This window comes from Hyaena hyaena, unplaced genomic scaffold, assembly GCF_003009895.1.
Source record: "Hyaena hyaena isolate Hyena2069 unplaced genomic scaffold, ASM300989v1 scaffold_138, whole genome shotgun sequence".
Lineage (NCBI taxonomy): Eukaryota > Metazoa > Chordata > Mammalia > Carnivora > Hyaenidae > Hyaena > Hyaena hyaena.
This window is the reverse complement of record NW_024080770.1, coordinates 1501220-1524436: the sequence shown is the minus strand read 5'-3', so window position 1 is coordinate 1524436 and position 23217 is coordinate 1501220. Positions and strand designations below refer to the sequence as shown.

General features: G+C 41.9%; 1 protein-coding gene and 1 long non-coding RNA gene across 2 annotated transcripts in view; one reads left to right on the top strand and one right to left on the bottom strand.

Moving 5' to 3' along the window:
- The window catches only part of DTNB (dystrobrevin beta), a 232700-nt gene that overhangs the window by 25343 nt on the left and 184140 nt on the right, over window positions 1-23217 (bottom strand). The window contains 4 exon segments of the mRNA XM_039238291.1: window positions 6246-6266; window positions 11872-11968; window positions 16089-16202; window positions 17046-17131. Of these exon segments, the coding sequence (XP_039094222.1) occupies window positions 6246-6266; window positions 11872-11968; window positions 16089-16202; window positions 17046-17131 (318 nt within the window).
- LOC120235800 lies at window positions 10980-22170 on the top strand. Its single transcript, XR_005529503.1, has 3 exons — window positions 10980-11071; window positions 14267-14414; window positions 21948-22170. It is a non-coding gene; the product is annotated as an uncharacterized LOC120235800 (long non-coding RNA).

Below are 23217 nucleotides of genomic sequence, written 5' to 3'. Positions count from 1 at the left end.
GTTTTGTCCAGAAGGTTCTTTGAACCACAAGAGCAATCCATTGATATGTAATTCAATAAGGCAGATTGAAGATTTAGTTCCTTCTCCTTCTTTGGGTTGAAACCAAAGCAGGGTGGTGGTTGGACAAAACAAAGCCTATTTTTCAGAGCTATCTACACTACTACTCTACTGAAAATGTTCTTTCCAGGGTTGCTGGTAACTTGCTGATTGGCAAATCCAAGGGCTTCCTTATCCTATCGTCTTATTAATTTTCTCTTTCTTGAAAGCTTCTGAGCTTTCCACCAAGAACTCACAATTCTACCACTCCCGCCTCCTCTTTCTTCCTTTCTCTACTATGGTTTTTCCCTAAGGCTCATGTTTATGGTTCCAACCTTAATTTTATGTTGAAGACTTCCAAATCTACAAGGCTACCCATGTTTTCCCACCGAAATTCCGGCTGCATAGCCCCAAATATATGGTAGATCAGACAAAAAGCCTGAGTGTCTGCCTAATCTTTGGAGCTCAGTATGTTCAAAACAGGTCAAAGTCCCCTTCCTAACCCAGATCATCTCCTCTTTTTACTTCTTCAGTCAATGTGCCCATCATTTTCCTAGATCCTCAGGCTCAGAACCTAGAAAAGTCATCTTTTACTTATTCTTTTCTGCTGATGCTTTGCTGAGACTCAGACTGTAGTATTCTGGGTGAGACAGTGTGTCTTAGGGATCCAATATTCTTCCAGTGGAAGGACAGTTTCTCCAGCTTGGTATGCAGAGAATCTCCCTGGAGACCTTGGAAGACAGTTTTCATATGTTGTATGCATTCTGGCCAACAGAGGTAAAGACAGAAATGTAGAGCAGGAGGGAAATAAAAAAGCAGGGAAGGAAATTGCTCAGTTCGTCATTGATGAGGATGATGAAAAACACTGCAAAGACTCAAACCTATATCCTCACTCTGTAAACTCCTTGTAGGTGTTCAAGGAGTTCTGGGGGAGTGAAACACAAAGACTTATTTTTAATATTGTAATGATATTTTCTCCTTTTGGGAAAAAACTGAATAAAAAATAAAACAACAAACTACCAGTTTCCTATAGTGAGGACAAGAGCCGAGACTGATGAATGAGCGCATTCCGCAGACTCACAAGGCAATCGACGTGCAGTTAGCACGAGTCGTCTAGACAGGCAAGGACCGGAACCCAGGCTGAAGGTCTATGGCAGAGTCCTACAGCACACCACCCCGATCTGTGTTTGCCAAAAGATAGCTGTGGAGTTTGCAAACCTAGAGGGACAGCAGTGGTGTCTATGGGCCAGGATACCACTGAGCGGGCCTGTGTTTCTGTATTTAAGGCATCATGCCAATGAGGAAATAATGTTCATACTATTTGAGGGTGGTATTTCTGGAGGATTTCTCTTGTTATCCTCCAAAAGGCCAAGTTCACTGCCTTGAACATATGTAGTAAGACACTGCTAAATAAATAAATGAATAGCAATTCTTCGCCTTGGGGTAAAAGTAGACTCAGGTGTTTATTTTAGAGTACAGTGGGGTCAGAGAGTCCAGAAGATTTAGAGGCATGTGAATCTGAATCATTTCCCAATGAGATTGTATCCATAGGTTAAGTGAAGCAAGAAGGGAAGGGGTTCACCAATAATCTCTTTAATGGACGAAGGAGGCTTTTACTTGTTGTATAGGGTTTTTAAAAAGTAGTTTTTCTTAAATGTACAAAGTTAATATTCATGAGATCTGTTAGAACCCTCCTGTGTCAAGCATGGCTAACTAAATATTGAGCACCCTTCCTCTGAGGTATATTTGTGGGGGCCAGGTCAGAGACGTAGGCTTGTAAGAGCCAGCCCACACCATGCTTTCTTTGGTGTAGTGTAGTGGGTTATTTGTCTGATTCTGGAAATCAGAAAGGACATGGGGCAAGATCCCACTTGATATTCCAACTTAATGAAGTAAAAGGAAAGGTTCCAAGTGTGGCAATGCTCTCTTAGTGGAACCCCCAAGATTCCTCTAATTACATAATTTTCAGAGTCCCATCTAGCTAACCCTCTGGACCATTACCATACTACTAATTTGGATCAAGGCCACCCCATGGGAGCCCTCTATTCTCATATATTACTATCCGAAGTTGGAGTCTTTAAGCCTCACGTTGACGTGTATATAAAAAGTCCTGATTTCTAATAGGAGAACTCAGAGAAATGTTCCAGGCAACATCTTTCATGAATAAACTGTACCCGTTGCCTTGGATAGCTCATTTTATTTGGTGTTAGCAATCCAGCAGTAAAATTTTATGGTATACTGAGTCACTGGGGAAAATGGAACACTGAGATGTAACTAGAATGAATTTATACCTCTGAAATCCCTCCAGATTAGGACTGGAGTAGTCCACAGCTCAAGTGCATCAATGGTACTAAATGCCATTACCAGCATTACTCATCAGTCTGTCGTTACCTCAGTGAGCTCCCTTGAAACATGCTGGTGCACCCTCTAGCCAGGCTGTAGCCACTGGGTTTTTACTAAGCAATTATCAAAATACTTTCAAGTGATACAAATAACTACAGATATTCTATATTATATAGATTATATGTATTTTTTAAAAAGAGCGGTTGATTTTATTCTACATAATCAACATCTGTTCTTTAGACAGATTTTCTGATTCCTTTTTATTTATTTATTTAAAAAAATTTTTAATGTTTATTTATTTTTGAGGGGCGGGGGGAAAGAGAGAGAGAATGTGAGCGGGAAAGGGGCAGATAGAGAGACAGAATTTGAAGCAGGCTCCAGGCTCTGAACTGCCAGCACAGAACCTGATGCGGGGCTCGAACTCACAAACTGGGAGATCATGACCTGAGCTGAAGTCAGGCACTTAACCAACTGAGCTACCCAGGCGCCCCTCTGATTCCTTTTTATAAAGGGTGTTTCTAAACCGTGATTTAGTCTTCTGAATGGGTAGGAAACAGGAGTACCTTGAGCAAAGTCACTGCTATAGGTACTCAAAGCAATTATGTTCCTTATAATTAATAAATTTACAAATTCACACTGTTTTTAGCTCAAAATCTTGTAAATTGGGTTAATACTGGTTTTCATTCAGCAACTATTTATTGAGTATCTGCTATGTGGCAGGCATCAGACTAGCGACTGGGGATGGCAGTATGAAAAAGGCAGACAAAGTCCTTTAATTACAGTCTGATGATTATCATGGGCCTGATTAACCCTGACTCAGCTGATATGATCTAATTCCTGAGCCTGTTAAACTGTAGGGTATATCGTGGGTTGAAGAGTCACTCAGTGAAGTCTTATCTGAAATAGCCAGGCAGTTCTTCCCTTAATTATAACTCTTGGATCTGAGAAAAGAGAAGGGAAGGAGGGAGGGAGGGAGAGAGAAAAGACAGAAGAATTATCAGTGGACGTACTGATGCCACTCAAAGCCCTGGAGAAGTGGCTGAGGCTGAAGGTGGACCCACAGCACCAAAGCTGCTAAGTCACAGTCATTACCCATTCCTCTCAAATCCCCCCAAAGCTAAAATAATCCCTAAAGAGGGAAGAAGAAAGAAGGCGACTACATGAAAAGTTCTCTATAATGGATTTATAGAGCCAGTTTTGGGAAGCATGTCTAGTAAATTCTTCATTGTACGAGTCCCTCACAATTATTTTATTACCCATTAGGTAACGCATTTTGATGGGGAAGAAATTAAACTATACCAGCCAGAACCCAGGAAGAAAAAGTTACAACTTAGCTCTGTGCTAAATACCTTTTTGTGTGTCACTCAGTAATGAGACAGACTAAAACAGAAGCACTAGTTCTAAAGATTTATGTGTCTACATGTTAAAAATGTTGACTTATATAAAGCTATTGAGTTCAAATGTGAGCCTCAGTGCTGAGCCCTGGGTGGGTCCAGCTTAAACCTGTGACGTAAACAGAGGATATTTATACCTATATCCACAGAGCAGAATGTCTTACCTATATCATGGCGGAGAAAGATGAGGAAAAAACAATTTGTACCAATTTGTGCTATGGACGGTCTTACAAGAGTATGAAGACAAGGTCATGAACTCAGGACCATGCTCATGGAGAATTTCCAAGACATGCACACAAGTGGTTCATTAGGGGCAAGCTTCAGTGGTCTGGGTCTAGCCTGTTACTTTGCCAGCTTCAAGGGGATGATGATCTCACACAGAATTAAGGGTCACTGTGTTATTTAATCCTCTGCCTGCTCAAAGTCAGCTTTAAAGTGACCTGAGAAATAACATACCAGCAGTGGCAATTTCCAGTCCTTGGATTACATGGTAATCCATAATATTTTTAAAAAATGAAATGTCTATTGGAAGCTCTACTGCTACCATTAAAATAGCTACTCATACTGTCTGCCGTCTGCCGAAAGACAGTTCTCAGGTAAGGTGTAGGGGGCTCCACTCTGAGCGGGCACATTCCCAGAGGGATCAGGTGATGCTAGTCTGGGCAGATGGCTGGAGTAAGTTCCCAGCGAGTGGTTTTAGCTGCATGCGCATCTTTGGGGTGTAGAGGAGAGGAGAGAAGAGAAGGAGGGGAACCCTGGCTGTCAGCAGGGACAGCGGAGGTGATGCCCTGGATCACCGGGAAGGAAAGGAGGCTGTCGGGGACACAGTGGGAGAAAGGGGAACGAAGCTCGCCCATCCCCCTACTTGCGGTCAGCGTTACCAGCGTCTGGACTCTGTGGCTTCCGAGCAAAGTGGAGGATTGTACTTCCATGCCCCCGTGAAGTTAAATGTGGTCATGTGACATGCTTTGGCCAATGAAATGGCGTGGAAGTGAAGCATTTGTGTCACTTCCTGGGAGAAACATTTAATGACTGGGCTTGACTTCCCACGCGGTCTTCTCCTGCTCTGCCCATATGAATGTACATACTGAGGAAGTGCCGCAAGATCAAAGCAATAAACTATGTGTGAATGAGGAAAACAACAAATCCAAACAAAGCAAAAACAAAACGAAATAAACTTTTATTACAGTAAAGCCACTGAGATTTCTGGGTTGATCACCTATCTTAATCCCATAATCTATCTGCTTCCCTTCTTTCGGTCTCTCCCTTGCTCCTTTCTTGCCTCCTCCTCCCATTTGATCTTTTCCTTCCTTTCTTCTCCTCTTCACTCTATTATTTCATTGCCCTCCTAACTGAAAATAATAAGTATAATGTATATTCCTATTCCTTTTTCTAAATATTTATTTATTTTGGGGGGGTAAGTGGAATAGGGGCATTGAGAGAGGGGGACAGAGGATCCAAAGCGGTCTCCACGCTGACAGCAGTGAGCCTGATGCAGGGCTTGAACTCATGAGCTCTGAGATCATGACCTGAGCCTAAGTCGGATGCTTAGCTGACTGAGCCATCCGGGTGCCCCTGTATATTCCTATTCTTAATCTAAAACATGGAACACTTTGTTTTTTGAAAAAGAAACAAGCAATTTTTTTGAATTAAGCATTCATAGTTCTCTCTTTTAAAACTAAAGCCCTGAGGTAAATAAAAAGTCAGCTTTAGCTTGTATTAAAAAAAGGTATGCTTTGAAAAGCTTACTATGTTGTATAAACATATGGTGTTACTATTGTGGATAGGCCCTCAGTTGATTTTCTTGTGTGGGTTAAGGGCTGTCCGGAAAAATAAAAACAAACATAAACCTTCCCTAAACACCATGCAACAGCCATGCAGCTCAAAACCCAGAGCTCCCCCTGGAGCAGACTCTGAGCAGGAAACCACTTAGGGCACAACCAGTCACTTAGCTTTCACTGGTAACTTTGTTAAGAAGGCTCCTGGGGCCGGAGCATCCACAAGCCTGTTCAAGACTAAAGGACATTTGAAGTTATCAGATAAACCACACATTTTCATGCAGTCATGACGTAGTATTTAGACCTGAGGTCACTCCCACAACCCTGAACGTTGTTTCAAGCAATTAAAGTCGCTCTAGACTTGAAGCAGCAGAGAATGCAAAAGCAGGGGAATGCAATCATAGCCTGGCTAATCATGCATATTTAAATAAACACAACAGATGTGCACTTAAAAACAATTCAACAAGCTCTGGTTTCAAGTAAGAACATGCTCTACTAACGAGGTAAACATGACGTGGACTTTCAGGCCATTTCACACGACATGGAGTGAACGGCTGAGGGTTTTACACATAACCGATTCTGCAGAGATGAACTTGGGCAGGAAGGAGGAAGAAAGAATGTAACAGTTCTATGAGGAAAAGAAGAACATGCAAAAGGAGCAAGAATCAGGTGGAGAATTCCCAGGTTGACTTACTGCCTGCTTTTGCTCTTCCTCCTAGAGGTGTTGATGAAAAAAAGGCAGAGGGAAAAAGGAGAGAGGTTAATGCCCATCACCACAAACATTTGGAAGGAATGACAGAAGAATCAGGCAAACCAGGCCAGGCATACGGGTTCAGAGACCAAGGGCCCAGACCGCCATCAGGGCACCATCAGCTGGACAGAGCGGATGGCAGGCCTCCGCCCCACCGGGTTCATTCTGTGTTTTCTCTACACCTGGGAAACCATCTAATCCAACCTCCTCATTTACAGACAGAAAAGGCCCAGAGAGCCTGACTTGCCCGAGCTCATATAGCTGTTGAGGGTAAACTGAAAGAATTAGCTCAACTAGGACCCATAAGCCCAATAATGATTCAATTTCCCCATTCCTAATATTCACCTGTGTTAGCCACCTTTCTATAGGTCAACAGTTCACAAAGCAGCAGCACCTGGAAATCTGTCAGAGATGCAAAGTTTGGGCACCGGCCAAGACCACCTGAATCCAAACTCTTGGGGTGGGTGGGGCACAGCAACGTGTTTCCAAGCCTTTCAGCTGATTTGGACGCCTGCTAGTTTGAAAACCACTGCCCTAAAATCTTCCTCCAAACTAGCAATTTCGCCTGACCACAGGGTCTCTTATTTAGTCCCCTCCTCTCCACTTGTTTTGGGGCTGTTTGTGGCTTTTCCCAAGGATGCACATGCATCCCATCCCCACTCCTCCAATAAACTGGAAACTGCCTCAGGGCCCTGAGAGGCTTTTCAAAAAGAACTCTCGACCTCAGTTTTTCACTAACTCAGCACAGCTTCCTTTAGTACTTCTTATGCATAAAGCCCTGGAAGCATGAAGACACGATGTGGTCCTTGTCATTTAGAGCCTCGCAGTGACGGTGGGCAGAGTGGGTACTTGCCGACTCTCAGCTATCGGAATGCACCACCAGGCGCCGCGGGAAGAAGGACAACAAAGCCGAGAGAAACACTTCTGAGTCTCTCTCCCCGTAGTCCTTTGCTCTTCAGCTACTCTGTTTTTTTTAATGGGCCTTTTTGCTTCTTCTTTCTGTGCCTCATCATGGGGTAACTGTGGACAGGGAGTCTCTGCTCTTTGCCCCAAGTGCGCAAATCTAAAAGCTGTTGCAATGGTTGTATTTAAATCGGATCCATCCGTGCAGGCGTCTTTACTGAACATGTGTGTGGGAAGCCTCAGGGATGGATGAGTGCTTCTGCTTTCACAGGGTCTGCAGATCCAGGGCTAACGGGGAGAAAAGTTTCAGAAAATCCAACCAATTACAAAAAGGAGAGAGGAAGTTAAAAATTTGGAAAAAAATACTTTTATTCCTCTAAGGGAGAGACCTGGACTAGAAATTAAATAGGCACCAAGAACTCTCTTAAGGAGATTCCAACTCAGCACAAGAAGATGGTCTTTATAATAAGAGCCAGTTGCTGGACGCCTGACCAAACCTGTCCTCACAGGGGCCCAGGCAGAGGGCCCTGGGCACTAGCTCGGTTAGCCTTAAGAAGTTAGCACCTCAGGGTGGCTGGCTCAGTCGGTAAAGCATGCAACTCTGGATCTTGAGGTTGTGAGTTTGAGCCTCACTGTGGGTGCAGGAAGTACTTTAAAAAAATTAAAAAAGAGAAGAAAAAGAAGATAGCATCTTTCAGTTTTTGCATCTGGCATGTGTGGCTCTGGTTAGAAGGGGTTAGAATTCCACAGCTGGGAAGAGCTTGCCCTTCCCAGCCATGCTTTCCTGTAAGGCAGAATCCTTTTCTTCCATTCACTCAGCAGGGCAAACAGCCATAGGTAGAGTTATTCAACCATTTAAGATGTGTTTTTACTGCTGGCACTAGGTGTTGAAATGGACACTGAAATGGGGGAGGGAAGAGGCCATCCTGACAGGCTGAAATTGCAGCTGAGGTCAGAAGACAAGGACAAAAGTTCTCAGAACGGCTTCTAAGACACCTCCCTAGTTTCAGTCTTCTCCAGGTTTGGTAGTGGAGATAGCATTGCTTTGGCTCAACAGAACAGGGAAATTTCAGGAAGAAAGGTTTCCCGTTTGTACATGTGGTAACTCTGCTATGGCTAGCTTGCCAAAGGCATGACATCATGATAATTTGCAGCAGACACTAGTCCAGTTAGGATGGGAATGGTGGACAGGGCAGTCTTTTCAGGAGTGAGGGGCCTCCGCTGTGCACCGGAGGTAGAAGAGGGTGGGCTTTGACAAAGTGTCACTTAGGATGGTGTTTTATAATTTAAATTCATAGAAGTTACTCAGATAAAGCCTTGAAAGCTCTGTCAACACAGTAAATAGGTCAGATATAAGGGCTTAGAACCTTTTTGTTATCAGTCAGTTGTGTCAGTAAACACTGATGACAACTGGCATAGGAACAAAGTTGGTTTAAAGGGAATAACACTACTTTAACTGCAAATCCAAAAGTGCTTATGTCACCTAAAAACATGTGAGACTTTTCCAGACGGGGGATGTCTGGCTAGGTGGCCCAGGTAAGACCACAACCACAACCACTGCAGTTATCTCCATGAAAATTTATATTCTAAACCTCATTTGCAAATGAGGTTGAAATCCAAAACTGCAGAGTTCACCTGTGACTGTTTCAAAAGCAATATTAGAAAAATGAAAAATGAGGCAGAAAAACATTGGGAACATGATTTAGAAAGTAAAACACCAACATACAACCACTTTCAGATTAAATAAGTTTGGGACAGAGGTTATCTACACACACTAATCAAGGGGGAAAATGTAAGGAAAAGATACATTCTGACCATGGGTACCTGGGTGTCAGTCTACATTACATCATCAAAAAAACCAAAAATGCAATTAAGAAAGTCCCTGATATCCTTTGTGACAAGGAGTGAGTGAGTCTTACCACCAAATACCTAAATGCGACAGGGACCAATATTTTCTTGTTAGATAAATGTATGATTATTTTTACCCTGCCTTATTACAAAAAAAAAAGGATTTAAAATTATTGTTGAATGAATTAATAAACAATAGTGACACTTCATATATATCCTTCTTTAAATTATCGTCTTTCAGATAAATAGACAATGTACATAATATTTCACTGAAGCAGTAGAAAGAACTCCCTGTGAAATGGAAATTTACTGTGTGGTGTATTTTAATTTATGAGTATCCCAGACCATGTGGTTTCATTGTCCATTTGACTAAGTGCTTACAGCTGTTTTATGAGAGAATTAAATGTTAGCAGATTGAACATCAATGAGGGCAGGACAGTCCTTTGAAATTAAAATTAGGATTCTAAAGAGTATTTTTATTATGGTTTGGTGAATATATTTTCTTAATAGTAGGAAAACATCTTTGAAATTTTCATGGAAGTCAATGATTCCTACGGGTGACCTTTTAGGAGTGCATATAATACACATATTAGGATTGTGCTGTCATCTTTTTAGGAAGCTAGACATTAGAGAGGCATGAAATTTTCAACTGTAAATTCTAATCAATGGATAAAAAGACAACATCCCTGGTCTGTGTTGCAAATTCTTCCTCCCAGTCTGAATGGCCTCAGCCTATCAGGTAAGTGAATTATAATGCATTTAAGAAGCCGGCAGGGGATTTTACAAAATGGGGCCCGAGGATCCTGCTTATTTTATGAAATTGTAACTGTAAGACGGTAGCTAGAAGTACAAAGGAGCTCGGGGTTTGGGATCAGAGTTCCAAGCCTCAGCTCATCCTGCCTAGCCCTCGAACACAAGCATCAGAAGTGACGGCCAGGTCACAGTAATATTCACAGGGCTCTGAGCCAGGAACTCTAAGGGAGACTGAGGGCAGCGCAGCTAACGAGAAAGCACACTGTGGGACTTTGGGGAAATGCATTCTGACTTCCTTCCAGTTTGCATAAACCTTTTGCCTTTTACAAGAATTACCCAAGGGTATCTTCCCATCTATGTTTGGGTAATGTCTGAAAGCCACTTACAACAAACGAATGTGACCCAGGCCAGGGATGAGTAGATCCCCGATTATCTCCTGTCTTGCAGGGTACTACCCCAGAATGGCAGGACTTTCAAAGCCCCACATGGCCCCAGATGTTACACCAGCCAAATGCATTTAAGTACCTCTCTGCCATCTTGAGCGGGTGACTGGGTTGGATTAGCTGGATACTTGACAACTATTAGAGGGATTTGGCCAGGTTTTATGCATAAGGTTTTCTTTAAACAAGACCCATTTAGACATGAAATACTTCTCAAGAGAAATTTTGTGAACAGGGTTAACGTAGAAACACATCCATGCAAAACAACCCAAATACCCAGGACCAAAGCTAGAAAAAACCCCTCAGCTTAAGACTAAAAGAAGTGATTGTCATGAGCAAGTCAAAAGTCAGTTTAAAACACAAAGGCTACATTTACCCAAGTTGCTAATACCACTTGCTTCACTATAAAGGGACTCGTTTAGCATAGAGAAGTTGAAGAAAAGTCTCCAAGCTGATGTTTCCCTGAGCCTCATTCCTCGTCTGGACCCCCGTCACTCACACACTCACACACAAATTGTGATTCAGCACAATCATTGGGCTGGACAGTTATATTTCTCTCCATTTCTCCTTTAGTTTCTTCCCTCTCTGATCTGCTGTACATATTTTCCCAAACTATTGCCCAAACCGTCAGTGACTCTCTTACCACAGGATTCAATCCCCTCCTCTCAGCCTGGCTTCTGAGGTAATCCACACTTTGTGATTTCCACTCTGGCTGCTAACTCTGTGTCGTACCACAAAATACAGTGGTTTCACAGCACAGACACAGAGACCTAAGGAATTAACAGCAGGAACCAAAGTGCTCTCGTATTGCTGCTACGTATCTGGGTAAGTATTTCTGTGGAGGGTCAGTAAAACTGTCCCAGTGATGACACTTAAATGCCAAATGTGCCTCTCTCCTCTGCGGTAGAGGGGTTGGAATTCATTTTTCAACAAAGATAGTGACATCTGAATCGTTCCAAATTTATTCAAGCCCCGAGATAACTAACATAGAGCTGGTGCGCTATTTTGTTCCTCCTAATAAAGTTATTCATTAGAATTAGTTTGATTAGCTTGGCTTGCCACTCTAATATTTACTAAAGTAGGCCACTTAATCCTTCTTCTTTAGCTGAAATATTTGAAAATTTGTTTTAAAAGAAACTTTAAATAGTTGAGAAACATTTATATATAGTTAATATCCTATTTATAAACATTTTTTTTAGATTTTTAAAAAATGTCTATTTGTTTTTGAGAGAGGGAGAGACAGAGCATGAGTAGGGGAGGAGCAAAAAGAGAGGGAGACACAGAATCTGCAGCAGGTTCTAGGCCGAGCTGTCAGCACGGAGCCTGATGTGGGGCTTGAACCACAAACTGTGAGATCACGACCTGAGCTGAAGTCAGACACTTAGCCGACTGAGCCACCCAGGTGCCCCTTTATAAACTTTCTTACCACTATTTAAGGACATGACTCTAATTCCAGTTACTCATTTTTTTTATAATCAGGCTTCACACTAGTTAGATGACTTTACGGGCAGTGACACTGAAGCCTCTCGCGGCACCCTGTTGGGGCGGCACTGGGGAGGTAGGGGAAGTGGAGGTGAAGGGGAGCAGAGAGGGGGGAGGCCGGAGCGGCCAGGCTGGGCTCTTACCTTCAGCAGCTTCATCAGCCCTTCCAGCTGAACCATCAGCTCGCGCCTGCTCTCCTGCAGCGCCGACATCCTCTGCTCCAGCTCATCTTTCCTTTGCCTGTCCGAGAAGAGAGGCCCGTCAGAAGGGACTTGGAAGAGAAGGGGACCCTCAAAGAAGGGTCTGGGCCTTAGTGAAAAGGGCTTTTGACCCGATTCTGCCATTTACTATGGTATAAGATGCGGAGCAAGTTGCTGAACTTGTGATGCCTTATGTAGAAAGTGGCGATTGTATTTGTTTGGCTCGCCTTACTGTTGTGAGAATAGTATGTAAAAATGCTTTGGAAAAGGCACATTGCCACAGAGAGAAACCAGTATGATTAATATCATTACTAAAGTGATGTAAAAATTCTTCAGGAGGTCAAATTTAGAAAGATCCATTAAACGAGTCCAAATTTAAGTGGATCGTGGAGAAAATGTACGAAGGGTGCTCAGGGAAAACAGGGTTCAGTAGCTGTTGCTTCCAGCACCAGACGCCAGCCTGGAGAGGGAGACTGACATCAGGGTGGCTCTGTGTCTCAGAGAATTCACTTTTCTCCGAGGACAGGTTTCATGTCAGTTCTAGCTCAATAAGTCCCAAACTGCACTTAGGACTGTTGTCCGCAAATGGTTCTCTTTCCTCATTTCTTCCAGTTGTCATGGCTGAAAGCCTCGGTCCTCTTTGGTACTTTCCCGCTTATACCCTATATTCAGTCGTCCGACTCAGCTGATTCTTCCCTAGAAACGTGTTTGTCTTTCTCTCCTGTCTCTCATTTTATCCAAGCACGCCTCACCTCACATGTGCAATGGTCTCTTAGCTTGATTGATCCTGATTTCATCTGTTATGGCAAAGTGGAATAGAAATCAAGAGGCTTGAGGCCCAACATTTACTAAATATTGCAACCTTAGACAAGTCACTTAACCTGTAAGAGCCTCAATTTTCTCTTCATTAAAATGGGACAAGTTACAAACAATGAGGATCAAATAAGATAATGGGTATGAAGATAAAATTAATGGCACCCATTTCCTTTTAGTTTCTCATTGTGGTTGTTAGAAAAGTTTTAATGATACATGTGACCCACTTCCTATTTCTATCAGAGAGTGCTGCTCCAGACCCCGCCTGCATTCCTATCCTTAGTGCCTCACCTTCTATTCCCTTCCACATCTGGATGTCTAGCTGATGGTTCACTCTTCCCTAAACAGATCCTATCATTTTACGAATCCTAGCAATTCTCCAACTTCTTCCAAATATTATTCACTCCTTAGTGTCCAACCCAAACCTCACTCTTCCCAGGAAGCTACTCCTAATTACTTCAGCAGGTATCAGATCCTGCTTAATTAATCACTATAACAACTGGTGCTTCTGTGGCACTTAATTTATTTTACCATTCATTGCTGTCATTCCTACCATAGCACAAAATCCTTGAGGTCAGGGGATGAGTCTTACTCATCTCTGCATGTATTGAGTGATTAAGAGACTTTCACACATCCAGTATGCACCCAATTAACATCTAGTGAAGTTAATACTATCATTGCTTGAAGCCCTCCAAGGATTTCCAATCACCTCTCACTTAAGGCTCTCCAGAATCTAGTCTCAATGACTCAACCAATTTTACCTCCTGTCACTGGCACTCTAAAGAGTAATTCAGTGGATGCCTGAAACAAATTCTTAGTTCTAGCACTCTTTCCTGTCTCTGAGGGAAATGTATCATACTTATTTGGGGGATCATGCCCAACCTCAATCCCCCTTCAAATCTGAAATGTTTTGTCCCAGGCTCCATCCAAATCAACCCTACCTTTCACGGTCTAGCTCAACTTCCACCACTTCCGTGGGACTAATTGCTTCTAGCCTATACATAGAGAGGAGATATATTCATATACAAGCAAGGAAATGGGCTGGGGGGCACTTACACACACGTTGTGGTTTTAAACAATACATGAGTAGGGTGTGGGTTCGTGTGTGTTCATTTTCTCACGATGCTTCGTATCTTACACATTTGTCATATATATTATTGTAATGAATATACCATTAAAAAATAAAAATCAGGGGCACCTGGGTGGCTTAGTCAGTTAAGCGTCCGACTTTTGCTTAGGTCATGATCTCATGGTTCGTGGGTTCGAGCCCCGCGTCGGGCTCTGTGCTGACTGCCAGCTCAGAGCCTGGAGACTGTTTCAGAGTCTGTGACTCCCTCTCTCTCTGACCCTCCCCTCCTCACGCTGTCTCTCTCTCTCCTAGAAATAAATAAATCATTAAAAAAAATACCATTATAAAAAAAATTAAAAAAAAATAAAAATCAGGGGGGAAAAACAACACTGGTGGTCAGAATTCATAACCACTAATCCTAAGAATGAAATTCTCTATCTTGTTTTATTTTACTAGCTGGGTACTGACAGTTCCTGGATTCGCATATATTGATCAAAACCAGAAGGATGTCAGATATGTAGAAATGAATCTTGCCCTTTATGTGACTTTTGATAAACAAAAGTTCTCAATATGAATATAAATGAATTTACCAACTTCTTGCATGGTAAGTGATTCTGAGAAATTATGGTCTATTCCAAATCCTAAAGACATTCTCTCTGACAAGTTGTAAAGTTTTGTCTCCGTGTTTAATCCATCTGGTGGAGTGTTCTGTATATAGTATGAAGTAGGGAGCCAATATGTTTTGTCTGTGTGCATAAGCAATTGATCCTGCATGCTTACTAGTCCCTCTTTCTTTAGTGATAACAGAAGGTTTTGAGATTAAATACTTCCGAATTTTTCAAGATTTAGACCCTCCTCAGAGTTAGGGTAAATTCCTGCTTCTTGCTGCCTACATGACATCCTCCGGACTCAGTCCTCTGCCTACTAGATCTATGACATTTTCCAGACCCTTCCAGCTGAGTTAAGGACTTTTAGCAATCCCACTTCCAGCAACAGTTAAAACTGGAGTACAATCAGTATTGCTTTGCTAGATACAAAACAGTTACTTGTGCCTGAGCTGTGGTGAGGAAAGGAACAGGTGTACCTTACACTGAGAGTTTAGAGCTAACACTACTGAGTCAGTAGCACGTGCTCTCCCAGACTTCCGAGAGAGTAGCACCAACCTGCTAACATCCCAGACATGCAAACAGAGAACCTAGGAATCAAATCCTCAAGCCCAATTAAATTTAGAAACTAAAATGAGTTTTCAGAAGAATGAGAATCTCTGATCTCTAATGATTTTCATCTGCACAGTTTAAATTCTTTACAACTTCCTTATTGATGATATAAGTCTAGAAAGAAAGACAGTTACAGAAAAACAATCATCTCCATTCTCTAGGAGAAGAAATGATGGTTGAGAAGCTACATGACCTAAGCCAAAGGAAGAATCACAAATGGATATTCAGTTATGCAGAATCTCAGATGATAGCACATTAAAAATCAACTGTGCAATGTCAAATGTTAACAACCTACACAGAAAGAACAGACTCTTTGGACATCTAGAGGTCTGGTGAGAAGCCAGCCACTAATTTAGTGTCCAAAATGTCTTCATTTACCAAAGAGTACACACACATCTTTTTAAGATTGATAGGAAATAAGGCCCTAATAACTTTGATCAGACCACTTTCATGTAAAACTCTTCTGGCCGACTTCTCCATTTGCTCCAAAACAGCATCTGAGTGGGGGCTGAAGCTTCCCCCTGCTTGCATTCGGGTCCTGAGCCCTTAGTCTCCCAGTCCTGAGGCAGTTTATATCTATGTTGAAGCGGGAAGGTTCCACAGCCTAGTGCAAGGGATTCCCACATGCTTTTGGGGCGGCTCAGAGGACATGCCTAGATAACAAGCAGCCTTCTCCTTCAGCAGAGTCCTGCTCTGACTGTGAAGCACCAGGAGAATATACTCATAGGACAGAGGAGCATTATTCCTCCGAAGGGTCTTCAAAGTCAGACTAAGTAACAAAACAAGAAGATGAGTCAGGGCACAGTCTTCTTACAGCAATCACAAAAGTGTAACCACTGCTCTGCCTCTCATGGAGCTGGAGACTGGTGCCATGATGGCTGAAGTTCTCAGAATCCAAACACCTGAAGCAGTAACAGAATGAGTGGAATGCTTTAGCTGTTTGCTCTAACAGAAGTAGTTATACTGATAAACAGATTCTACCCTACTAGTTTTGTTTCCTGACGCATAAATTCCTACCACAGATCATCCTATGCGGACAGTGGTGCAGTATCCCCACTTACCTCAGCAGCCGCAGCTCTGCCAGCAACGTGGGGTTCTGCTGGGCCTTCTCGGGGGTGGGCTGGGAAGCCTGCTCATGCTCCAGGCGGAGACGCTGAATCTCCTGAAGGATCTCCCTGGAGAGGGGAGATGAAAGACAGTTGGCTGAACGGCGCTTCACAGCTCTTTCCTGTCAGGACTTTTTACTCTGGTAGAACAGCCCCTACCAATCTTGTTCTGGTTGCTTCCAAATGAACAAGATGTGAAATAGCCACCTTCTTGATACTTCCACGCTTCATATTTCCTAAAGGAAACCATCTTTTGTGGTAGAGAAAGTCAGATAAATACTCTTCTCAAGAATTTGAAAAATCTCCACAAAGGGAAAGCAGCCACTAGAAGCCTTTCTTTCTTTCTAGGGAAAGGAAAAACAAACTCCCTGCAACCTCCCAACGTGAGTCCTATGCTAACTTCCCTCGTCCCCCTTCTTCCTCTTTGACACCCCCCCCGCCCCGAGTGATAGGAGCTGCCATTTCCTCTTCCAAAGCCTGCTACTTTACATCTAATCTCCTTGTCCTGGTTTCTAGTGTTCAGGGCACATGGATGTACGGTCTGGTGTCCGTGCCTTTGTGGGGAGAGAGCAGACAGTCTCATACAGCACGATGGGCCGGGATAAGATGACTAAATAAAGGGGTGCGGTGGAAAAGGGAATCATGAGAGGGAGCTGGTGGGTGGGAGAAGGCACTGGGAAAAAGAATCCACCTGAGGGCACATGAGTAGGGCTTTGGGCTACTGGAATGGACAGCCTGCAGAGAGCAATAGGTTAGAGTAGGGGCATGTCCAGGAGTTGGTCTGGCCTATATTCACGGAGGTGGGATTCTCCTTCACGGTCAAAATAGAGTTAGTCTGCAAGGAAAAGGAGGATCAGATACTCACACGATAGCCTTGGACTTTACAAACTGGCTTGGCCTCTGGGTTCTTACCTGTTTTTGTTTTCCAGTTCTGCAATAAGCTGTCTTTGTTGTTTGTTGGCATCAAAGTTAAAGCTCAGGTCAGTGGGAGGACGAGTCTACAGTGAGAAGAAAGCAAAGTTTTCTTATCTTTTCTTTGTGCGTGTGTGTGTAATTAAAATATATCGTAATCCTTAGACTGCTGATGTTTTAGAACAGATTTTTGGGGCACCTGGGGCTCAGTCAGTTAAGTGTCTGATTTCGGCTCAGGTCATGATCTTACACATTGTGAGTTCGAGCCCCATGTCGGGCTCTGTGTTGACGGCTCAGAGCCTGGAGCCTGCTTCGGATTCTGTGTCTCCCTCTCTCTCTGCCCCTCCCTCACTCATGCTCTGTCTCTGTCTCTCAAAAATAAACATTAAAAAAAAATTAAAAATAAAACAGATATTTGAGGTGTAATTTACATGCCATAAAACCCACCCATTTTAAGTATACCATTCAATGAGTCGTAAATTTAAGCAGTTGCGCAACCAACCACCACAGTCCAGTTTTAGAACATTTTCCATCACCACAAAAAATTCCCTCATGCTGGTTTGTAGTCAATTGCCACTCTCATCCCCAGCCACAGGCAACCACTGATGTGCTGTCTACAGTTTTGCCTTTTCTAGAAACTTCATATATATGGAATTATACAAGATGTAGCTTTAGTTTCTGGCTTCCACTAAACATGTTTCTGAGGTTTGTCCTTGCTGCTCCATGAATCAGGAGTTCCTTCTGTTCTATTGCTGAATAGTATTCCACTGTTGCCAGCTTTGGACTGTTAGAAATGAAGTTGCTAAAAATCATCATTTACAAGTAGTTGTGTTGACATATTTCTAGTTCTCTTGAGTAAATTCCTTTCTTGGGAATGGAATTCCTGAGTTATCTGGCAATTCTGTATTTAGTATTTTGGGGTACTATGAAACTGCTTTCCAAAGTAGCTGTATCATTTTAGAATCCCACCAACAGTGAATGAGGGTTCCGATTTCTCCACATCCTGGTCAACATTGGTCATTGTCTTTTTTTGCTTTAACCCTTCTAGTGCATGTGAAATATTTAATTGTGCTTTTAATTGAGATATAATTTATATACCATGAAATCTACCCTTTTAAAGTGTACAGTTCAGTGGTACAAGCTTGTGAGCTTGTGTACTCACAAGCACAAGCTTGTGAGATTATCACCCCACTAATTCCAGAATATTTCATCACCTCAAAAGAAACCCCATACCATTAACAGTCATTCCCCATTCCCCTTACGCTCACACCCTGAGAACTGCTAATCTACTTTCTATTTCTATGGATTTGCCTACTCTGGATATTTCATATAAATGGAATCATGATCTTTTATGTCTGGCTTCTTCTGTGTTGTAGCACGTAGCAATATTTCATTCCTTTTTGTAGCTTAATAATATTCTGTTATATGGACATACCACATTTTATTTGTCCATTCAACAGTTGATGGCCATTTGGGTTCTTCCCACTTTCTATTTTGAATAATGTTGTTATGAGCATTGCGGACACGTTTTTGTGTACAGACAGGTTTTCATTTATCTTGGGTATATATCTAGGAGTGGATTGTTGGGTTATACAGCAACTGCTTTCCCAACTGGCTGCACCATTTTACATTCTCATTGGCTCTGTTTGAGGGTTCCATTTTTTCCATAGCTTTGTCAACACTTGTTATTGTACCTCTTTTTGATCATAGTCATCCTAGTGGGTATGAAGTGGTATCTCATTGTGAATTCAGGTTGCGTTTTCTCTATGACTAATAGGTTGAACATGCTTTGATGTGCTTACTGGCCATTTGCATATTTTCTCTGGCAAAATCATTTGTGGTTTTGATTTGCATATCCACTGACATTTCTGACCCTTGTTGCCTCCTTTAAGAATATGAAAGCCAATCAACACAAACTAGGAAAATGAATGAATAGATGATGTTTCCCTTTTTTTTGATTAACCAGAACGAAAGCTTACAATGAAGGCTCTGAGATGGCTCTGTTTCACTCGCACATTCTTGGGTCTGTCCAAAACATGACCTACCATGAAGCAGAAACCTTGTTTCCTGTCTAGAGCTTAAAGATGCAATAAATAATTCTTTTCATGTGGCATTTCCTAAATAAACAAGAGCAAAACAGCATAGCAGATATGGGTGAGAGGCTTTTTTATCAAGTTTTTTTTTTCTTAAAAGAAGGAAAAAAAGTGATATTTCTTCTTCTAGAGTGGACCAACAGCCAATTGAACAAATTTGCTATATTCTTTTCAGACTCTTGTGAGAGCCAGAGCTGAGCCTCACAAAAATGGCTTGCCTGACTGAATCTGCTCTGAGTAACAGATTTCCAATTCTTGAAAACTGGAGTTGAAGGGAACGACTCCTTGTTAGTGTGAGATCAGGGAAAATGTGGATGAGGAAACGGGCTCTCAAAGGGAATTGGCTTCTTGATGGCAAACAAACAAAAACCTCCTAGTGTTTCACTGGAGATTTCTAAAGAATCTTTTCAGTTTTGAGTTACTGCAAGGCTGAGGCTTCTTTCAAAGAGGTTAATACAGGAATCGAGAGTTATTATCAGCAATTCCTAACCAGGAGAGAAGTACTGTTACTGAAGTACAAAGAAGAGCGGGTAGAAGACCACATCCCGAGGCAGCGGTCCCAGCCGCGCCTCCTGCACAGGACAACAGGGAGAACCCCCAGTGCTGAGTGCTGACGACAGTTGATTTCCCCCAGTCAAATTCCAAACACAGTCAAGTGCACATTAAGTAACAGAGAACCTTAGGACTGTATTTACTATCTTACACTTCACAGTGCTCCTTTAAAAAAGCAAGCCAGGTCTCTCTTCCTAAAATGACTCTAAGATACTGAAGGGAACAAGACAGGAAGGGACTTATTAGTTCATAAAGACATGAAATACTTTAACCACAAGAGACCTAAAAATGATTTCTTTCAAAAATTAGCTAGTTTATTCATTTAGTCAGCAAATATTTCCTGAGCACCTACTATGTGCTAGATACTGTTCTAGGTACCAGGATGCATTAGTGAATAAAATACAGCCCCACCTCAGGTAGCATACTTTATGCTGGGAGAGAAAGATAAGGAACCAAAGACATAGTATATACCATCAGCAGTGATACATGCAATGAAGAAATACAAGGTAATAAAACAGTGAACTGAGACAGGAGACTTTTTATGAATAAAGTGGTTATGAAAAGGCTCTTTGAGACTCAGTGAAGTGGGGACGCTAACCAGGCGATGATCTGAGGGACGGGTGTGCTAGGTGAAGGCCAAGGCCTGCAGCTGCTTCATGGGGGTGTGTTTGTGTCAGTACTGATGGAGTAGAATGGGCCCTGGTGAAAATGGTGGCTGACTCTAGATGATTCTGGGACCCTGATCAACAAGGGCCTTTTAGCCTTGGAGAGGAGTTTCCATGTCATTCTGAATGTGGTATGAAGCCACTGTAGGATTCTGAACAGGGAAATAGGGAATCAATTCCAAATACTGTAGGCACATACTCCACCTTCAAGGAGGTGGAGCTTAATTAACACTCACTACTTTAGTGTGGGCTGTCTGCAGAGACTTCTTTCCAAAGAAGACAGTGTGCGAAGAGCAGAAGAGTAACTTGATGTTGGAGAAGCCTGACAAACACTACCTCAGCCAGGTGATCAAGGTCATCATTAACAGTGATAGATGATGTTGATACTATGTACCCCAGATACAATGGAAGAAAAATGGCACTTACCTCCTCCTCAAAAACTATAACTTGAGTCTAATCATGAGAAAAACATCCCAATTAAGGGACATTCTACAATACATTTGACTAGTACTCCTCAAAACTTTTAAGGTCATCAAAAACAAGGAACATTAGAGAAACTGTCACAGCCAATGGGAGCCTAACAGACATGACAGTTAAATGCAATGTGCTATCATGGATGGAATCCTGGATAGAAAAGGGACAACAGATATAAACTAACACAATCTGAATAAAATATGGACTTCAGGTAATAACAATGCATCAATATTGGCTCATTAATTGCAATAAGCATGCCATGCTAATGTAAGATGTTAATAAGAGGAGAAACTGAGCATGGGTTATGTAACTCTGTAGTCATTTGGCAATTTCTCTGTAAATCTAAAATTGTTCTATAATAAAAAGTTTATTACTGTAGTGGGATAAGAATGGAAATAGGGAGGCTAGTGAGGAATCCTACATTTTGCTGTTTACTAACTCTGCAGACCTTGACTTATTTTATTTTCCTATACCTTTATTTTCTTAGCTGTTAAATGAGAATATTTATAGAAAGAGATATAAAGAGGATCATCGCCTGTTACATTAGCATTCTCTTAGGTTTAACCACTCTCAGAGAGCTCCATCATCTTTAATGAGCTGGAGATACATCTGAAAAATACTGGATAAAAACAAGACCCCTCTTTGTAAAGCCGGGCACATTTTTAAAAACCAAGGAAAGCCAATGCAGTCAGCAAACTGTAATCTGGTAGCATGCATTTTGGAAGCCTCCTAAAAAAGGGCTGGCGGCTTCCCATCTGTAGGAGCTTGGCAGGATGAGTTCCAGAGAGATGTGCCTGATAATCAGCTACACTTTCTTCGTATTCTAGGGGCACCTTCCCTTCATCCTAATCTCAGGCTAACTGGAAGGCTGTGGATTATTAATCCTCTCAAAAAGCCAATGACTTTTAGGACAGCAGTTCCCTAGCTAGCTATACATTTTTCTTTACAAAAAGTTTTGTTTTTCCTTTCCTTTTTAAATAAAAAAAAATCAATGGACTCTAAACACAGAGATTCTGATACAGTAGGTGGGAAGCAAAGTCAAGGAGCTCTAGGTTTTAAATATTTCACACATGATTATAATATGTATCCATGTTTGACAATCAATTACTATTTTACAGGGGCTTTGAGTCATTAAATGTGTCCAAAACAACACATGGATACTGTTGATCTTTACTTGCAAGAAGCCATAAGGATACTCCTGGAATGGTGCATGCCTGGAGCAGTCGATGGGATGATAAGGCTGTGAAGGCTGGGCTGAGCTATCTGAAAAAAAGCTTCTCGAAAACATGTTGGGTGGGATGACAACGCAATGTTTCCCCTTCCTTTCACATTTCTTCCAAGGTTCCCATGAGGAATTTCACATTTTTCATAAAGAAAAAAACTTAAAAAGCAAAGAAATAAAAAACCCTCCTTTGATTATATCTGATGTTGCTCATGTTTGTGATGAAACTTTAAGAATTTGCTCATTACTATGATTTACCACACACTGAGGTGTGTGTGGTTTTTTTTTTTTTTTTTTTTTTTTTTAAGGAATTTGGGCACTCCAGGAAAACAAGTGAGCTCTCCTGGCTCATCTAAGCAACCTAGAATTTCTTTGTTCAAGGGTCAGCCTGAAGAGGTTTCCAGTGGCCATGCTGTCACCTAAAAATGAAGGGATGGCTCTGATACCAACACATTCCACAGGGTGCGATGCTGGCTGCTAAAGTGATTTAATGGTCGTTTTTTTGTGAAAGAAGGCTTTTGGGGGAAAAAGTCAATACAAAGCCTATCTGGGAGGCTATAAATAAATTCTTTTGAGCACTACACCCACTTTATGCAAAGCACTTGTATCAGTACGAGATTAGCAGATTAGTAGTCTTCTGTTTAACAGAAATCTAGTCAAGAAGAGTCCTTCCTGAGAAGCCCAATATTTTTAAGATAACTACACGCTGGAAAATAAACTGAAGATGAAAGGGACCTTTATCAGTATTTCAACTCAGGACCATTCTAACAATTATCATTTTCACATGAATTAGAGAAGTGGCATCAGAAACTATCAGGTGTAAACTGACTTATCTTGTTTGCAGGAAAGGAGTACGTGACCTCCTTTTCAGGGTCAAATGGCTGTGGAGCTTTTATTTGCAATATTTTAAAAGTACTATGTAAAGTCAACAAGACTACATAATGGCATTAAATATATTTAATTAAAAAAATTCAAAAACAATGCTATCTCAACAAATTTAATTAATTTCTAAAATAACTTAAATGGCTGTGACTGAGGACACATGTAAGGTTTAACTGATTAAATGGAACTTTTCTTTTCCCCAGACTTCCCCCCACCCGCCCGCCCTCCATTCTGTTCCATTTCACTAACCTCTAGAGTTGTAACGTTGAGAGTCAGATATATGA